Genomic DNA, 18,581 nt, shown 5'->3' on the forward strand with positions numbered 1-18,581 from the left:
CATGATAGAGGTATATAAAATAATGAGTGGAGTGGAACAGGTGGATGTGAAGCGTCTGTTCACGCTTTCCAAAAATACTAGGACTAGGGGACTAGATTAACCTGAAACTATATACAAACTAGATGAAATTGCAGCCTGGAACAGAATAAAATGTGCCTAGGAGGGTGGAGTTGGATTCTAGACCTCAAACAGATTCTGCAACATTGACTGCCCAAACCGACTGGCATATCGGATATCCTGCTCAAGGCAGTAGTGAGATGTGAATGTGTGGACTGAAGACCACGTTGCAGCCTTGCAAATCCCTTCAGTGGAGGCTGACTTCAAGTGGGCTTCCGACGCAGCAATGGCTCTAACATTATGAGCTGTGACATGATCCTCCAAAGTCAGCCCAGACTGGCCATAAGCGAAGGAGATGCAATCTGATAGTCATTTGGATATGGTGCATTTCCCGATGGCGACCCCCATCCTGTTGGGATCAAATGAAACAAAAAGCTGCGTGGACTGCCTGAAGGGCTTCATCCGCTCCATGTAAAAGGCCAACGTTCTCTTGCAGTCCAAGGTGTGCAAACTGCTTTTGCCAGGATGGGCATGAGGTCGGGGAAAATGTTGACAAGACGATCGACTGGTTCAGATGGAACTCCGACACCACCTTCGGAAGGAATTTAGGGTGCGTGCGGAGGACTACTCTATAATATTTATTTATTTATTTGCATTTGTATCCCACATTTTCCCACCTATTTGCGGGCTCAGTGTGGCTTACAATACGTTGTAAATGATGGAAGTACAATTAGTTGCAGTACAATTATGGGTTACATTGTGATGAGCTATATAAGACAGAGTAAATTCAGGATATCATTAGGGGATATAACAGTGGCGAGTTGAGAGGGGGACAAAACAGTATCGAGGGAACATGGAGGTCTGACAATTTTATCTGTGGGTAGGGTTAAAGAGTGGTGAGAGCGCGGGAGAAGAGATTACAGAGAGTGTATTGGTGCGTGTCTATTAGATTGTATGGGCTTCATGTGTTTTGATACTTGCCGTAGATTTTCTCAAAGAGATACGTCTTTAGTAGTTTGCGGAAGTCGGTCAGTTCGTAGATCGTTTTCAGGTTGCGTGGTAGTGTATGCCAGAATTGTGTGCTCATGTATGCGAAAGTCAATCCGTGCAGTACTTTGTATTTTATGCCTTTGCACTTAGGGTAATGGAGATTGAGGAAGCTTCGGGACGATCTTTTAGCGTTTCTGGGTGGCAGGCCTATTAAGTCGGACATGTATGCAGGGGCTTCACCGTGAATGATTTTGTGGACTAAGGTGCATACTTTAAAAGTGATGCGTTCCTTGAGTGGTAGCCAGTGTAGTTTCTCCCGTAAGGGTTTTGCACTTTCGTATTTTGGTTTTCCGAAGATGAGTCTGGCTGCTGTATTCTGGGCTGTTTGAAGTTTCCTCAGTATTTGTTCTTTGCATCCTGCGTATAATGAGTTGCAATAGTCCAGGTGACTGAGTACGAGTGATTGCACTAGACTGCGGAAGACACATCTTGGAAAGAATGGTCTAATTCTTTTCAGTTTCCACATGGAGTAGAACATTTTTTTTGTTGTGTTGTTCGCATAAGTCTCGAGAGTTAGGTGGCTGTCGATAGTGACTCCAAGGATTTTTAAAGTTTCTGAGATTGGCAGATTTAGTTTAGGTGTGTTGATGGCGGTAAATTTATTCGTGTTGTATTGGGAGGTAAGTATGAGGCATTGAGTTTTTCTGCATTCAGTTTCAGTCGGAATGCATCTGCCCAGGTGTTCATGATGTGTAGACTTTGGCTGATTTCGTTAGAGATTTCATTGATGTCTTTTTTGAATGGAATATATATCGTTACATCATCGGCATATATATGTGGATTAAGGTTATGGTTAGATTTATTTATTTATTACATTTGTACCCCGCGCTTTCCCGCTCATCGCAGGTTCAATGCAGCTTACATAGTAACAAAAGAATATAATCTGTAGTATCTGACTCAACAAAGGAGGTATGTAATAGGACAAATGAACAAGGAGTAAATGGAATAGAAGAGATGTGAAAGAAAGGATAGGGATAGGTAAGGAGGTGGGGCGATAAAGGAGAAGTATACAAATAAAACAATCCAATTAAGAATTTGTAAGGGAGTATCGAAGTAAAAAAAGAGGACACAGTGAGTAGCAGAAAGTCTAAACAACAAAGTATAGATAAAAAGTTTGGGAGGAGAGGTAAACAGGAATTGCAGAAAGAATGTACCTGTGAGCAACAAGTGTGAACTTTACACTGAAGCACATGGGACGCCAATGTAGTGATTAAATCACACAGCTGAATTTAGAAAAGACCACACTGGGAAAATGATTCAATAACAAAACTACTGTAACCTGCTCTTCAGGGGTCAACAGGCAGATAAAGATTTTGGTACTGCTAAAGGCCCAAGTAAACTGTCATTTATCAATGCAAATGTCTTTGAAGGCAGTCCTTTAAAGGTAAATAAACTTATAGCTACATCTCTCACATATCAGAGTTCTTGCAGCTGTATTGGGTCACACAGAGTCTTTGTAGATACGTGTATTTTTTCTAGCAAAAAAGGTGCCGGTACTCAAATGCTAGGCCACCCTTCAGAAGTGGGGTGATCACTGAGGGACCCACCCCATAATAGCTAGGCCCCTTGCAACCAGTCACAGAATCTATGACAAGACAGAATTGGTGTGTAGAGCCTGAGCTCTATCATTAAAACTTGGGGTCCATGGGTCAATTTTAGCAGACAATGGAAAAGGTGTCGGTACTCAGTACCCTCAATTACCCCCTCAAAAAAAGCCCTGGTAGATAAATATATTTAATGTATCAAACCCACCATAGATGATGTAGAACATGAACTTTTTAGACCAGTTCATAAGAATTCTAGCACTTAATTGCTTATATACTGCCTGCAATGCCCGAAAACTATCAAAGCAGCATAAACTCAGGTGCAGTAGGTATTTTTCTGTCCCTAGAGAGATGCCAATAATAAATCAGTCTCTCCTCTCCTTATGATTTCTGGTGTAGAATTCCTATTCTGAAATTCAAGCTAAATACAAAAAGCTTACTTCAACTCTACTTTCACAGACTTGTGAGGTTTTGAAAGTTAATACATTTTTTTTGTTGTTGTTGGATCTTTCGGTATACAAAAAAATATATATGCAACATATGCACACAATTCCTTACCGTCGTTTCAGCACTTCTCTTTTTTCTATTCGGTTAAACAGCTCCTGTTCCCTCTCCTTTTCTGTCATTTGTTCTAGTTGTGCCCTGTCTTCTGCATCTCCCATCAGATCATCACCATAACCATCATGGAACTCCTCACCCTCAGATAAAGACTCAGAATCAGAGCTGGAGGATGAACTGTTACTGTCAGAATCTGACACTTCTTCTTCAGGTGCTGAGATAGAAGTTTTGCCAGGGGGGGTCATCATTACATTGAAAATAGTTGGTGAGAGGGGGGATCCTTGCGGTACTCCACAATCAGGTGTCCATGCAGCTGACGTAGTTGAGTTTGATATGACTTGATATGAACGTGAGGTTAAGAACCCCTTGAACCAGTTTAGAACATTGCCTCCGATGCCAAAGTATTCGAGAATGTGTAATAGGATTTCGTGGTCTACCATATCAAAAGCACTTGACATGTCAAATTGTAGCAGGAGTATGTTGGTGCTGGTTGCAATCATTTGTTTGAATTTGGTCATTAGGGTAATTAACACTGTTTCTGTGCTGTGATTTGACCAGAATCCTGATTGGGAGTCATGTAGTATAGTATGGAGAACTTGTTGAGGTAATTTGTGAGTTGTTTGGTAACCATCCCTTTGGTTATTTTAGTTGTTAATGGTATAGATGCTACTGGTCTGTAGTTTGTTATTTTGCTTGTGTTTTTCTTTGTGTCTTTGGGTATTGGGGTGAGTAGAATGTTTCCTTTTTCTTTTGGGAAAAGTCCGTTTTGTAGCATGAAATTCATGTGGTTAGTTAGGTCTATTATGAATTGTTGAGGGGCTGATTTCATGAGGTTGAACGTATAAGGTGCCCACTGACCCTACGAGCTGAAGTAACAGCCACCAAGAAAACGACCTTCCAGGTCAAGTACTTCAAATGGCAGGAATTCAGTGGCTCAAAAGGAGCTTTCATCAGCTGGGAGAGAATGATGTTGAGATTCCATGACACTGGTGGAGGTCTGATAGGGGGCTTTCACAAAAGCAAACCTCTCATGAAGCGAACTAAAGGCTGTCCAGAGACAGGCTTACTTTCTACATGCTCATAAGCACTAACTGCACTAATGTGAACTCTTATGGAGTTGGTCTTGAGACCAAAAACTGACAAGTGTAGAAGGTATTCAAGCAGGGTCTGTGTAGGACAAGAAAGGGGATCTATGGCCTTGCTGTCACACCAGACGGCAAACCTCCTCCATTTAAAAGAATAGTGCCTCTTAGTGGAATCTTTCCTGGAAGCCAGCAAGACTCAGGAGACACCCTCCGAAAGACTCAAGGAAGCGAATTCTAGGCTCTCAACATCCAGGCCGTGAGAGCCAGAGACTGGGATATAGAAGCAACCCCTCATTCTGTCTGATGAGGGTCAGAAAACACTCCAATCTCCACGGTTCTTCGGATGACAATTCCAGAAGAAGAGGGAACCGTATCTGCTGCAGCCAGTATGGCATGATAGTCTTGAGTTTCAACAAAGTCTTTCTCACTAGAGGTATTGGAGGATATGCATACGGAAGTGCTGTCCCCCGATGTAGAAGGAAGGATTCTGACGCTTGTCTGTCATGGGTCTGAATCCTGGAACAGAACTGAGGAACCTTGTGGTTGATCTGAGTGGCAAAAAGATCCACCGAAGGGGTGCCCCACGCTCAGAAGATCTTGTGGGCTACGCCCATATTTAGAGACCACTCGTGTGGTTACATTATTCTGCTTAGCCTATCGGCCAGGTTGTTGTTCACGCCCACCAGATAAGTGGCTTGGAGAAACATGCCGTGTTGGCGAACCCAATGCCAGATCTGGATGGCTTCCTGACACAGAGGGCGAGATCCGGTGCCTCCCTGCTTGTTGGTGTAATACATTGCAATCTGATTGTCTGTTTGAATGAGAATAATTTGATGGGACAGCCAATCTCTGAAAGCCTTTAGTATTCCAGTTTGCTCGGAGCTCCAGGAGATTGATCCGATTTGTTTCCTGGAGGGACCAAGCTCCTTGAGTTTGAAGCCCATCTATATGAGCTCCCCAACACCACGAGAGATGCATCCATTGTCAGCACTTTTTGCAGCTGAGGCATTTGGAACAGAAGTCCCCAAGTCAACTGGACCGAATTGTCCACAATCGAAGAGAGAACAAAAGCTCCAGGGACACTTGGATGACATCTTCTAGACTTCCTGTGGCTTGATACCACTGAGAAGCCAGGGTCCATTGAGATCTTGTGAGTAGATGTGCCATGGGTGTAACATACACTGTGGAAGCCATGTAGCCCAATAATCTTAACATCTGCCGAGCTGTGACCTGCTGCTATTTCCGAACCTTGGACGCAAGGGTAAGAAGGTTGTCCGCATGCATCTCCAGGAGGTAGGCTCTGACAGTATTCATATTGAGCAGGGCTCCTATGAATTCCAATTGTTGAACCGGATGGAAATTGGACTTGGGGTAGTTGATAACGAACCCTAGTAGTTCCAGCACCCAAATAGTCATCCGCATGGACTCCTGAGCACCGCACTCCAAGGTGCTCTTCACCAGCCAATCGTTGAAACAAGGGAACACATGAACTCCCAAGTCTGTGTAGCGATGCTGTGACTACCGCTAGACACTTTGTAAAGACCCTGGGAGCTGACGCAAGGCCAAAAGGGAACACACGGTAAAAGTGATGTGTTCCCAGCCAAAACTGAAGATCTAGGTGTTGTCATTGATGATACATTGAAACCTTCTGCTCAGTGTGCTGCTACGGCTAAGAAAGCAAATAGAATGTTAGGTATTATTAGGAAAGGAATGGAAAACGAAAAAAGAAGGAAACGTAAACAAGTGAAGAAAAACTAATAAATAAGGGGAAAAAAACTAACTTAAAAAAAAAAAAAGTTTGTAATAAACTACTACAACGAAGAAAAAAGAAAAAGGGGAATGGTAAATGCTAAACTAAGTCTCCTGAGCCAAAATGGAGCACAATCGAAAAAAACGTGTCACTCAAGACGCGGATCAAAAGAAACAGAGGGCATGCTCGCGCTGTGGGCGGGAAGCCGTTCGCGCATGCGCGGTTCGCTCTGCCTGCGCGCTGGTGCGTTCTAGAAGTTTTTTTCTTGTGGATTTGCCGGTCTCCTAGGCTGTCGCGGACGACGACCCTAATCAACAATCAGCCTGCTTGTCCTCGGAGAAATAAAGGAAACAAACACGGGCCAAAAGAAAACTAAAGAAATAAGGGCAAATTTTTTTTTTCGTTTATGAAAACAACAAAGAGCAAGAAGAGAGGGTTTAGCAAAAAAAACCGCCAAAGGCACTGCAAAAAAAAGAAACAAAAAACCAAAAAAACCAAAAACCAAACACAAAATGCTCTGACCAGGCGTGTGAGGAGTTATTACAAAAAGCAGCTGCTCCTCACAAGGAAAAAGCGAAACAACCTGTGCATTCATGCAATGGGTGGGAAGGCACTGGTGAATGCGTGCTGGAGTGCAGCTCATGCTTCTCAAAGATCTATCTTTTACAGTGGCAATTTTGCCGGGGCGACGCGGGTACAGCGTCTACCCATCTGTGAGAATAAGCAAGCCTGTTTGTCCTCGGAGAAAAAAAAAATTGTACTAAACCAATTTTAACATACGTGAACAATTGCCCTCAAGTCTTGATCTGACAGACACAGTTGGTGAAGCTGACAAACTATAAAACATTAATTTCACAACAGTGGAAACTTGGTGGACAAAAAAATAAGTCTGAATCTAAGATTATCCCTAAACTACTGAGTAGCAATTTTACTTCAACTAAATCACTGGCAATCTTGACAGGGTAAAGTAAACCCCTCCACACAACCCCCCCCCCCCCCCCCTTTTTAAAGATACTTCTAGTGCTTTTATTTTTATTTTCAGTATTTATATACCACCTAGACCTAAGCGGTTTATAATTTTTTCTTTTCCAGGTACTGGTACTGTCCCTAATGGGCTCACAATCTAGCATATGTTGTACCTGGGGCTGTGGCGGGCTAAGTGACTTGTCCAAGGTTACACGAAGCTGCAGAGGAAATTGAACCTGGTTCCCCAGGATGTCAACCCACTACACTAACCATTAGGTTACTCCTCCACGCAGTTCTGATGGGCTAAATTTCAGCTTGTTGCCAGTTAACCAGACCCACTCTCTCTAAAAAGAGGTTATGATTACCTATAACAGCCTCCTGATCACCACCCATACTCACACCAACTTGGTATCAGCAAATATACGACCATACATTTTTAATTAGGGATGCCAAGTAAACATTTGAGAGGATCAGAGAGAAGTTAAGAGTCCTGGGGTACCCCAAAGGCAATATTCCTGCTGTTTGAAATGAAGCCAGGTCCCTAAATCACAAATGACCTCCAGTCAAAAAAAAAAAAAAAAAAAGGAACCCATTTATACACTATTCCCTGAATAACTATTGTACGTAAGCAACGCAATATATTTTTCAAAGGAGGCAGACAAGTCTAAGAAATTCAAATTATCCTTCCCCTGCTCACTTTCGCCTAAAATAGTTGAAACAGTCAAGCAGAATGGTCTAGGTTGCACATTCTCGCAAAAGCCTGACTGGTTTGTAATACAGAATTTTTGTCTACATAGGACTTAAGCACTTGTCAAACTACTTCTTCCAACATAAGATTTGGGATATTAGATGATAGTTCTTTACTAAAGATGGATATTCCTTCGTCAAAATGGGTCACTGAAGCAAGCAATGCTGAGGCAATGGAAAAACTACTAGCTGTTAGGGAAGCATTTACAATTTCCCTTAACTGGGTAGAACAAACTACTTCAATGATTTTACCCATCTAAAAGGAAGGTGATCACTAGGAGATTTAGAAGGATTCAAAGAAAAAATTCCTTTAACTGCACACTAGAAAGCTTAAATTAAAAAAAAAAAAAAACCCTGCAAGACTGAGTAACTAAATCGGAATTTAAAATTCCAACAGATCAGTCCAGAACTTGTGGGTTATGTCTATCTACTGGCAAGCGGGAGACAGAGAACACTGAACTGAGCTCTGCCATAACAGGCAGTGTGCAGCTGTTCCACTTCTGTATCTGTATCTCTAGAAGTTGGATGATGGTTCCTTAAGCAGCTTCTGGACTGTTCTGCTGAGGATAGTTCCTGGTCCAACAACACTGGTTCCAATTAAGCTGGGGGAAAGGTTAAGGTTTGTTGGCACTACTAGGTATATCCTCAAGAAAGTAGTTTAGGTCCCCTCGCCACCCCACACTCCTTCCTCCTACAAAAAAAAAAAAAGCAAGCAGAAGTACTTTCAGACAATATTGTCCAACATCTTCTAGTCACACACAACTTTACTAAGTCGTACTTTTGGGGGGGCGGGGGGGGGGAGGGAACAGAGAAGGAGGGGCCTAGCAGTGGGTGAGTAAACTTTAAATTACCTCTGTTTCTTTAAGCAGCCAGCTCTCTCTCTGTACCCCATCTGCCCTAATGGCAGCACCAGCTGAAGCAGTAAAACACTATTTCCACTGTGGAGCCCAAGCAGATTTGAGGCACTGCTCTGCATGTCTTCACTCCTTGCCAAATTTCCGAGTTGTCTGCCAGTACCAAGGGTGCTGAAGATATAGGAGGGGAGACTTTAGCAGCACTTCAGAACACAGTTCAGATTACCTCAGAGGAGCAACAGCCATTTTAGATTCTGGCATGCCTCTCCAGACTTCAGATTCACTGCCTCTCTTCAGGCTTCACAGCTCATGTTAAATTTGGTTCTACAGCACTCTCCCCTCAAGTCATTTAGATTCCTAAACACTAATGACCTTCTTCTGCTCCTTTTTCAGACTTTGTCTTGTTACTTCACTCAATATATAGTTTAGAGAGCTCAATCTGGATAGGAAGCTCCTAGTTCTTCTCCACAAAACCAAGAAGGGCTCTCTTCTAAAAGGATATTAGATCTCTCTCAAAATTGGGACATAGAATCCTCGTTCTGAGGTGCACTCTGAGGATATCCATTCTCTTCCTTCAGCCACCTCAGAGCTTAAGTATTCCTTAGAGGAGGGAGAGATTGTATGATGACCCTACAGTGGCTCTACAAGGAAGAGCTTACTATCTTAATTCCTTAGAAAATCCAAATACTTATTTCTCTGGCAAGTCAAACACCCACTCCTTTCTTGGATCCTATTATGTCAGACAATAAGAAGCCTCATAAAGCATTTCCAGTTTATGAGGCTATGCAAGAGCTAATATCTGCACAGTGGATCTGGACAAACTCAAATTACCTGTAATAGATTTTTTCGTGACTCCTGTCACAAACTACTATTCCTGTTCAAGGTGGCACAGCTCTTAAGGATTCAGGATCGTAGAATTGAGGCTTCACTGATATCTTTTAAGATAAGGCATTATACATCCAGGCTACCGTGTGTGGATCTTATGTCACCAGGGCTCGTCTCTAATTCAGTAAGCGAGTGATCCCTCCGAAAAATTAGATTCTCAATCACTTCTAGATTTTGCAGCTCTAGAGGCGGGCTTAGACTATATGGCAGACAATTTTAATGATGTGCTCACAGTTTCTGCTGGTTCGGGATAAGGTATCTTTCAAAGATATCACCATAACAGGGAAGATAGAGTATCCTGATAGTGAGGTTGCAAAAGAGATTGTAGTAGATCGGGTATCTTTAAATAACAATAAAAATCAGACAAAAGATTGCCAATTAATACTGTCAAGTACTAAGCATTATGTACTTAGGAACAACAAACATAGTTTGAAATGTCTATATGCGAATGCCAGGAGCCTAAGAAATAAGATGGGGGAGTTGGAATATATTGCACTAAATGAAAAATTAGATATAATAGGCATCTCTGAGACCTGGTGGAAGGAAGATAACCAGTGGGACACTGTCATACCGGGGTACAAATTATATCGTAGTGATAGGGTGAATCGGATTGGTGGAGGGGTAGCATTGTATATTAACGAGAGCCTTGAATCAAATAGATTGAAAATTCTGCAGGAAACAAAACACTCCTTGGAATCACTGTGGATTGAAATTCCATGTGCAAAGGGGAAAAGGACAGTGATAGGAGTGTACTACCGTCCGCCTGGCCAGGACGAACAGACGGATGCGGAAATGTTAAAGGAAATCAGGGACGCAAACAAACTGGGCAACACAATAATAATGGGGGATTTCAATTACCCGCATATAGACTGGGTTAATGTAACATCTGTACACGCAAGGGACATAAGATTTCTTGATGAAATCAAGGACAGCTTCATGGAACAGCTAGTTCAGGAGCCGACAAGAGAAGGAAAAATACTAGACTTAGTCCTTAGTGGTGCTCATGATCTAGTGCAGGGGGTAACGATACGAGGGCCGCTTGATAACAGTGATCATAATATGATCGGTTTTGATATTGGCATTGAAGGAAGTGAAACTAGGAAATCAAGTACGCTAGCGTTTAACTATAGAAAAGGTGATTACGACAAAATGAGAAAAATGGTGAAAAAAAGACTGAAAGGAGCAGCTCGCAGAGTAAAAAACTTGCATCAGGCGTGGATGCTGTTTAAAAACACCATCCTGGAGGTTCAGGACAAATATATTCCACGTATTAGAAAAAAGGGAAAAAAGACTAAACGTCAGCCGGCGTGGCTAAACAGTAAGATAAAGGAAATCATTAGAGCCAAAAAACAATCCTTCAGAAAGTGGAGAAGAGAACCAACTGAAAGTAACAGGATAGATCATAAGGAATGCCAAGCCAAATGCAAAGCGGAGATAAGGAGGGCAAAAAAGGACTTTGAGAAGAAATTAGCGTTGGAAGCAAAAATACATAGTAAAAATTTTTTTAGATACATTAAAAGCAGGAAACCGGCCAAAGAGTCGGTTGGGCCGCTGGACGAAAATGGTGTTAAAGGGGCGATCAAGGAGGACAAAGCCGTAGCGGAGAAATTAAATGAATTCTTTGCTTCGGTCTTCACCGAGGAGGATTTGGGGGGGGGACACCGGTGCCGGAAAGAATATTTGAAGCGGGGGAGTCGGAGAAACTAAACAAATTCTCTGTAACCTTGGAGGATGTAATGGGTCAGTTCAGCAAGCTGAAGAGTAGTAAATCACCGGGACCTGATGGTATTCATCCCAGAGTATTAATAGAACTAAAAAATGAACTTGCGGAGCTACTGTTAGAAATATGCAATCTGTCCCTAAAATCGAGTGTAGTACCGGAAGACTGGAGGGTAGCCAATGTTACTCCGATTTTTAAGAAGGGTTCCAGAGGAGATCCGGGAAATTATAGACCGGTGAGTCTGACGTCGGTGCCGGGCAAGATGGTGGAGGCTATTATTAAGAATAAAATTGCAGAGCATATACAAAAACATGGACTGATGAGACAAAGTCAGCACGGATTTAGTGAAGGGAAGTCTTGCCTCACCAATCTAATGCATTTTTTTGAGGGGGTAAGCAAACATGTGGACAATGGGGAGCCGGTTGATATTGTATATCTGGATTTTCAGAAGGCGTTTGACAAAGTGCCGCACGAAAGACTCCTGAAGAAATTGCAGAGTCATGGAATCGGAGGTAGGGTATTATTATGGATTAAGAACTGGTTGAAAGATAGGAAGCAGAGAGTAGGATTGCGTGGCCAGTATTCTCAGTGGAGGAGGGTAGTTAGTGGGGTCCCGCAGGGGTCTGTGCTGGGTCCATTGCTTTTTAATGTATTTATAAATGACCTAGAGATGGGAATAACTAGTGAGGTAATTAAATTTGCCGATGACACAAAATTATTCAGGGTCGTCAAGTCGCAGGAGGAATGTGAACGATTACAGGAGGACCTTGCGAGACTGGGAGAATGGGCGTGCAAGTGGCAGATGAAGTTCAATGTTGACAAGTGCAAAGTGATGCATGTGGGTAAGAGGAACCCGAATTATAGCTACGTCTTGCAAGGTTCCGCGTTAGGAGTTACGGATCAAGAAAGGGATCTGGGTGTCGTCGTCGATGATACGCTGAAACCTTCTGCTCAGTGTGCTGCTGCGGCTAGGAAAGCGAATAGAATGTTGGGTGTTATTAGGAAGGGTATGGAGTCCAGGTGTGCGGATGTTATAATGCCGTTGTATCGCTCCATGGTGCGACCGCACCTGGAGTATTGTGTTCAGTACTGGTCTCCGTATCTCAAAAAAGATATAGTAGAATTGGAAAAGGTACAGCGAAGGGCGACGAAAATGATAGTGGGGATGGGACGACTTTCCTATGAAGAGAGGCTGAGAAGGCTAGGGCTTTTCAGCTTGGAGAAGAGACGGCTGAGGGGAGATATGATAGAAGTGTATAAAATAACGAGTGGAATGGATCGGGTGGATGTGAAGCGACTGTTCACGCTATCCAAAAATACTAGGACTAGAGGGCATGAGTTGAAGCTACAGTGTGGTAAATTTAAAACGAATCGGAGAAAATTTTTCTTCACCCAACGTGTAATTAGACTCTGGAATTCGTTGCCGGAGAACGTGGTACGGGCGGTTAGCTTGACGGAGTTTAAAAAGGGGTTAGATAGATTCCTAAAGGACAAGTCCATAGACCGCTATTAAATGGACTTGGAAAAATTCCTCATTTTTTAGGTATAACTTGTCTGGAATGTTTTTACGTTTGGGGAGCGTGCCAGGTGCCCTTGACCTGGATTGGCCACTGTCGGTGACAGGATGCTGGGCTAGATGGACCTTTGGTCTTTCCCAGTATGGCACTACTTATGTACTGCTGTAGCTCAGACACTGGGCTGCAGATGCAGCTTCTAAATCCAAGCTCACTAAATTTCCTTTTAGAGGTAGATTATTATTTGGCGAGGACCTTGAAAAGTTAAAGATTTAGGTGATTAAAGAATCAGTATTTACCAGAAGATAAACCTAAAACCTTCTTCCCTTCCTCCCAATCTCATGTGGTTCTGTGATACCAAGCACTATCAGCCAGGACGTTATAAACCACTTTGGCTGTACCACTGAAAGGCAGTGTATCAAAATCCATGACCAAGCACCCTTACCCCTTCAAAAGATCTTGATTTCAACAGAAAATAAATAAATAAATAAACAAACAAACAAACAAACTTCCTTTTGAGAAGAAGAGAGAACCTCTGGCCAACACCCTCTGCACTTCACAATGACGGCGTCCAGGTCCATTCCTCAGACGTCTTGATAGGTGGACACCTACCAAGGTTCCTCAATAAGCGGACCCAAATAACTTCAGATTAGCGAGTGCTGAAGATCAGAGAGGGTTACAAACTAGAATTTAACCACCCCCTGAAAGATTTCTTCTTAGAATATCCTTGTAGGGCTCCAGCCAAGAGGCATGCGGTCCAATCCACATTGTGTGACCTACTGGACCTGGGAGCAGTAAAAATCAGTTCCTAAGTCAGATTGGGGTCAAGGCCAAAAGGAAGGCACCTTCATGACCTATCCTGCATCTTAAGTAAACCACGGTCTTTGGGTAACTCACGGTCTTTGGGTAACTACCTTCAGGATGGAGACACTGCATTAAGCAATTACCTCAGTCCAGCCCAGCGAGTTTCTTACCTCTCTAGACCAGTGTTTCCCAAGTCCGGTTCTGGAGTGCCCCTTGCCAGTCAGGTTTTCAGGATATCCACAATGAATGTGTGTGAATTTGATTTGAACACATTGCCTCCATTATATGCAAATTGCTTTCAAGCATATTCACTGTGGATATCCTGACCACCTGACTGTCTAGGGGTACTCCAGAACCGGACTTGGAAAACACTGCTCTAGACCTCAAAGAAGCATATTTTCACATTCGAATGTGGACTCAGCTTTTGTTACATTTCACAATTTTAAGTGCTCATTATCAGTTTCAAGCAACACCCTTTTGATTCTCATGAGCTCAAAGAACCCTTTCAAAGATCATGGTGGGTGTGTCAGCCTTTCTTCGAAGAGAGGGAATTAGAGTTCATCCCTAATTTGACAACTGGTTAATCAGAGCTTCCTTTTATCAAGTCAGCTTACACCTACAGAGACTGTAGTATCTCTTCTTCAATTTCTAGGATGGGTGGTCAACATTGCCAAGAGCCACCAAGTCTCTAGAATACTTGAGGGACCTGTTTGACACCAAAGCCAAAAAAAGATTTTCCTTCCTCTCACAGGAAGTTGAAGCTTCAGACTCAAATTAGTCTCCTCTTGTGGCTTTAGAATCCTTGAGTATGGGGCTACATGCAGTTTCTGGGTTCAATGACAGCAATCTTAGATTTGGTTCCCTAGGTGACAGCTCACATGTGGCCACTTCGACATTTCCTTCAAAGTCATTGGGTCCCCTGTCTTTCAGGAGTACAACATTCGCCTTCCTTGGAAGCCCTGAGCAAAATCCAGTATAAGCTGGTGGCTCCATCTGCTCAACCTGCTCCAAGGGATTTCTCTGGCAAACCTAGATTGGATAGTAATTCCCACAGATGCCAGTCTCTTGGGCTGGGGAGCTCACTGTCTGCATCTGATGGCTCTGGGCAAGTAGTCTCCCAACGAAGCCTCATGGTCAATCATTCATTTGGAACTCAGAGCTGTACGAAAGGCACTTCTGGCATTTATCAGCATATTCAGGGGAAATCAGTGAAAATTCTGTCAATGTAACAGCAGTCTCCTTATCAACAGGCAAAGAGAACTTGAGTGTGCTCCACTAACATCAAAAACTCGACTCCTCTTCCTGCAGGTGGAAAAACATGTTCAGACTGCAGCACACATAAGGACAATGAACACTCAAGTGAATTATCTCAGCAGGCACCCAATGGACCAGAGAGACTGGAAACTCTGCAAGGAATCTCATATTGTCAAAGCGGGACCTTTCCATAATAGACTTGGTGGCAATGAAGCACAATACCAAAGTTCCCAGGTTCTTCAGCCACAGAAGAATACAGTTCATAAGACCTGGACGCTCTTCAGCCTTGTCGTGAAACTTCCTAGTTTGTGCCTTTCCTCCTTGCCCAATGATAGGCAGAGTCCCTCGCTAGGTCACCAGGGTCAAGTCATTCTTGTGGCCCCCCTGAACAAGCCCAGGTATACAGACCTCATATCTCCTCAGATTGGCCTCTAGTGTTACCCCTTCAAAGAGCCTTCTCTTCTAGAGCCCTATACAGACAGGAGAGCCATTTTCCTTTGGTCTTGTGGCCTGGTTCTTAAAAAAATTATGGAAAAAAGGGCTACCTAGAAGATATTACCACCACCTTACTGCCAGCTAAGAAGCACTCTACATTAATGGCTTATGCTACAACTTGGAGAGCCTTTGAGGGGTGGTGCTCTGATAGAGCTTTTTCACTCCTTCAGGCTTCCCTGGCTAATATTTTGGCCTTTCTTCAGGATGGGTTTAAAGGTTTGGACTTAAATTCTCTAAAGATGTAGGTTGCAGTTCTTGACTGTTTCAGAGGGTGCCTACCAAATATTTATTTGGCAGCGCATCCAAAATTGTGTTCACTTTTTAAAGCGCATCAATTGCTTACAACTTCTGCTCCGTCCAGTTTATCAAGAGGGGAATCTTAATCTGGTACTTAAAAAGCTCTTCAGAAGCCTCCCTCTGAACCCCTTAAGAGAGTTATTTTAAAAGGATCTTATTCTGAAGTCTGATTTTTTCCTCTTTACTGCTTCACCTTGGTGATTTTCTGAATTTCAACCTTTTTCTTGCAGAGAACCTTGCCTTCGTTTCATAGAAGCAGGGGTATCTATCCGTACTGTTCCTTGATGCATTTCATAGAAGCAGGGGTATCTATCTGTACTGTTCTTTGATGTCTTCTCTAAGGTTGTTTCCTCCTTTCACTTGGAATCAACCTTTAATCCTTCCTTCCTGTCACTAAGATTATAGGGATGAGTTTAAGTTCCCTAATCTGCTCAGTGTCCTTATCAGATATCTTGAAGTGATCAATGAGTTTCACAGATTAGAACAACGTTTTTTCTCTTGGCTGGACCTAAAAAGGGTCTCCCTGTTTCCAGAGCTTCTACTGCTCGTTGCCAGAGGACGTTGTAACAGTGATTAGTGTATCTGGGTTTAAAAAAAGGTTTGGACAAGTTCCTGGAGGAAAAGTCCATAGTTTGCTATTGAGACAGACATGGGGAAGCCACTGCTTGCCCTGGACTGGTAGCATGGCATGTTGCTACTATTTGGGTTTCTACACAGCCTATTCTGAACCCTTTCACTGAAATAAAGCTCGCAAACTTATAAATATCAATACACTCACTTAAGAACAAAATGACTCAAGGGGAAAAAGCCTCAGAACCCTTCCTCCAAGTCTGTGAAACAGAAGAAACTGGTATGATTTTCAGGGTAAATCACTTCACAGGCATAAAAAGCCCCTTCAAGTATGAATCTGTTAAAGCTTCAGTGAGATCAGCTTTCATGGATCCTATAAACCAATGTGAAGTTATGAAAACATATCAATTTAACTTAAGCTTTCGTGCAATTCTCATATTCCACTTGCACCGACTGCAGCCAAAGTTTCACCTTATGGGCTGTGTTGAGGTGCGAATCGTGCTTCTGCTTGCTGTTGCGTTTGCTTGTAGTGTCACGCTAGGATCCTAGCACAGTTTCTTCTGTTTCACAGAAGTGGAGGAAGGGTTCTGAGGGCTTTTCCCCCTAGAGAGTCTTTTTGTACTTCAGTGAGCGTATATGTTTGCAAGCTTTATTTCAATGAACAGAGTATAGAATAGACTCTGTATATCATCTCTTTCCTCCTCTGTAATTCTATTAATTATTTGGGTTTCTGCCAGGTACTTGAGACCTGGATTGGTCACTGTTTTAAACAGGATACTGGACAAGATGGACCATTGGTCTGACCCAGTATGTGATCTCATCAGCTTGTGTCCTGCTGGGCAAGCAACCTCCCTTGACGATCAAACCCATACTATTAGAGGAATAGCTACCTCTTGGACAGAGTCCCAGGTGGCATCAATGGAGAATATTTGCAAAAAATCAGGAACATGGTCTTCTTTGGATACTTTTTCTAAACACTGAAGACTGGATATTGCAGCGAGAAAGGATGTCCCCTTTCAGCAGGGACTTTTCTCACTCAACTTGAGGACTGCTTTGATACATTCCACAAGTTCTGGATTGATCTGTTGGTGACACTAAGGAAGGAGAATTTAGTTGTTACCTGCTAATTTTCTTTCCTTTAGTCCCAACATATCAGTCCTGAAACCTGCACTTACTATGCTTCAGCTTTCCCCCCCCCCCCCCCCCCCCCCCCCCCCCCATATTTCTTGTATTACAGTTGTCAAGATGTCTCTGTCAGATACATAAAGTACCTTTAATTGTTGTTTACACTTGGGAGTTTTTTTTTTTCATTACCTTCAAGTTGTTCTAAGCAGGAAGGAGATGTTTATTCAAGATTTTGTTCTATTCAACTGCTTTATTAGAGATACTGAAGTGGAACAGCTGCACACTGCCTATTATGGCAGAGCTCTATTCTGTGCTATCTCCACCTGCTGGTAGATGAACATAACCCAAAAGTTCTGGACTGATCTGTTGGGACTAAAAGGAAAGGAAAAAAAATTAGCAGGTAAGAACTAAGTTTCTCAAAGGAAAAAAAAAACCCTGAAAGGAACTAAAATGAAAAGTCTGCACAGCTGTACTACTAATCCATTATAGAAACACTTCCCCCTGGCTCATGAATTCAAGGCTCTGCATTTAACAGTTATTGAAGGATTTGTTAACCAGTACCAGGAGACATCCTGTTGGAGCTACATCTCTTTCCTACCTGGGACTCTTGAATCTGGGTGAGTTTCTTCTTCTCTTGCTCTTCCTCTTGCTTCTTTTTCTTCTTCTCTTTCTTTTCTTTCTTTTTTGCTGTTTCTAGCTTCTTTTTTATTTCAAATCTAGCAGTAACAGAAGAGAATGCTAATAATCAAGGAAACCAAATTGCTAGGAGTTTGTTTACATGGAGGCTCCCACAAGATTTAGAAACCTGGAATGATCTCCACAAGTACATCCAAATTTTATTACACAGGCCTTGAGTAATTAAATTGCAAGTATGTTTATTATAATATTGCTAAAATATTACAACACTGTACAATTTGCAGCACTTGACTATTTTGAACCTATATTGTAGGTCAGACATACATTATTCTCTCTCATTATGTTCTCTTTGGCCAGTGATTATGCATCATCTCTCATATAAGAGAAATATAGCAGAAACATGCAATTCTTCCAAAATAATTTTCAACATTGCTGATGCCAATCAATGTAAGATTTGAAGACACAACATCCTCCTTCCCCCAATGACTACAAATGAGTTTCCCTCAAAACCAGCCCAAACTAACAATTCACCTCAAATTTCCCCTGCACAATGCAAAGACTTAAAATATTTATTACTTATTTCCACAGCTTATACACCACACTATCCATGGTATGGTGCTAGGTGGTACACAATTTAACATTTACACTAACAAGAAAATAATAGTTACAA

At 42.5% G+C, this 18,581-nt stretch overlaps 1 protein-coding gene across 1 annotated transcript in view; it reads right to left on the bottom strand.

The window, feature by feature from the left end:
- The window catches only part of RTF1 (RTF1 homolog, Paf1/RNA polymerase II complex component), a 212,769-nt gene that overhangs the window by 109,978 nt on the left and 84,210 nt on the right, over positions 1 to 18,581 (bottom strand). Inside the window, exon 5 of the mRNA XM_030214087.1 lies at positions 17,874 to 17,991. Within this exon, the coding sequence (XP_030069947.1) occupies positions 17,874 to 17,991 (118 nt within the window). The remainder of the gene's footprint in view (positions 1 to 17,873; positions 17,992 to 18,581) is intronic.

This window comes from Microcaecilia unicolor, chromosome 9, assembly GCF_901765095.1.
Source record: "Microcaecilia unicolor chromosome 9, aMicUni1.1, whole genome shotgun sequence".
Classification (NCBI taxonomy): domain Eukaryota; kingdom Metazoa; phylum Chordata; class Amphibia; order Gymnophiona; family Siphonopidae; genus Microcaecilia; species Microcaecilia unicolor.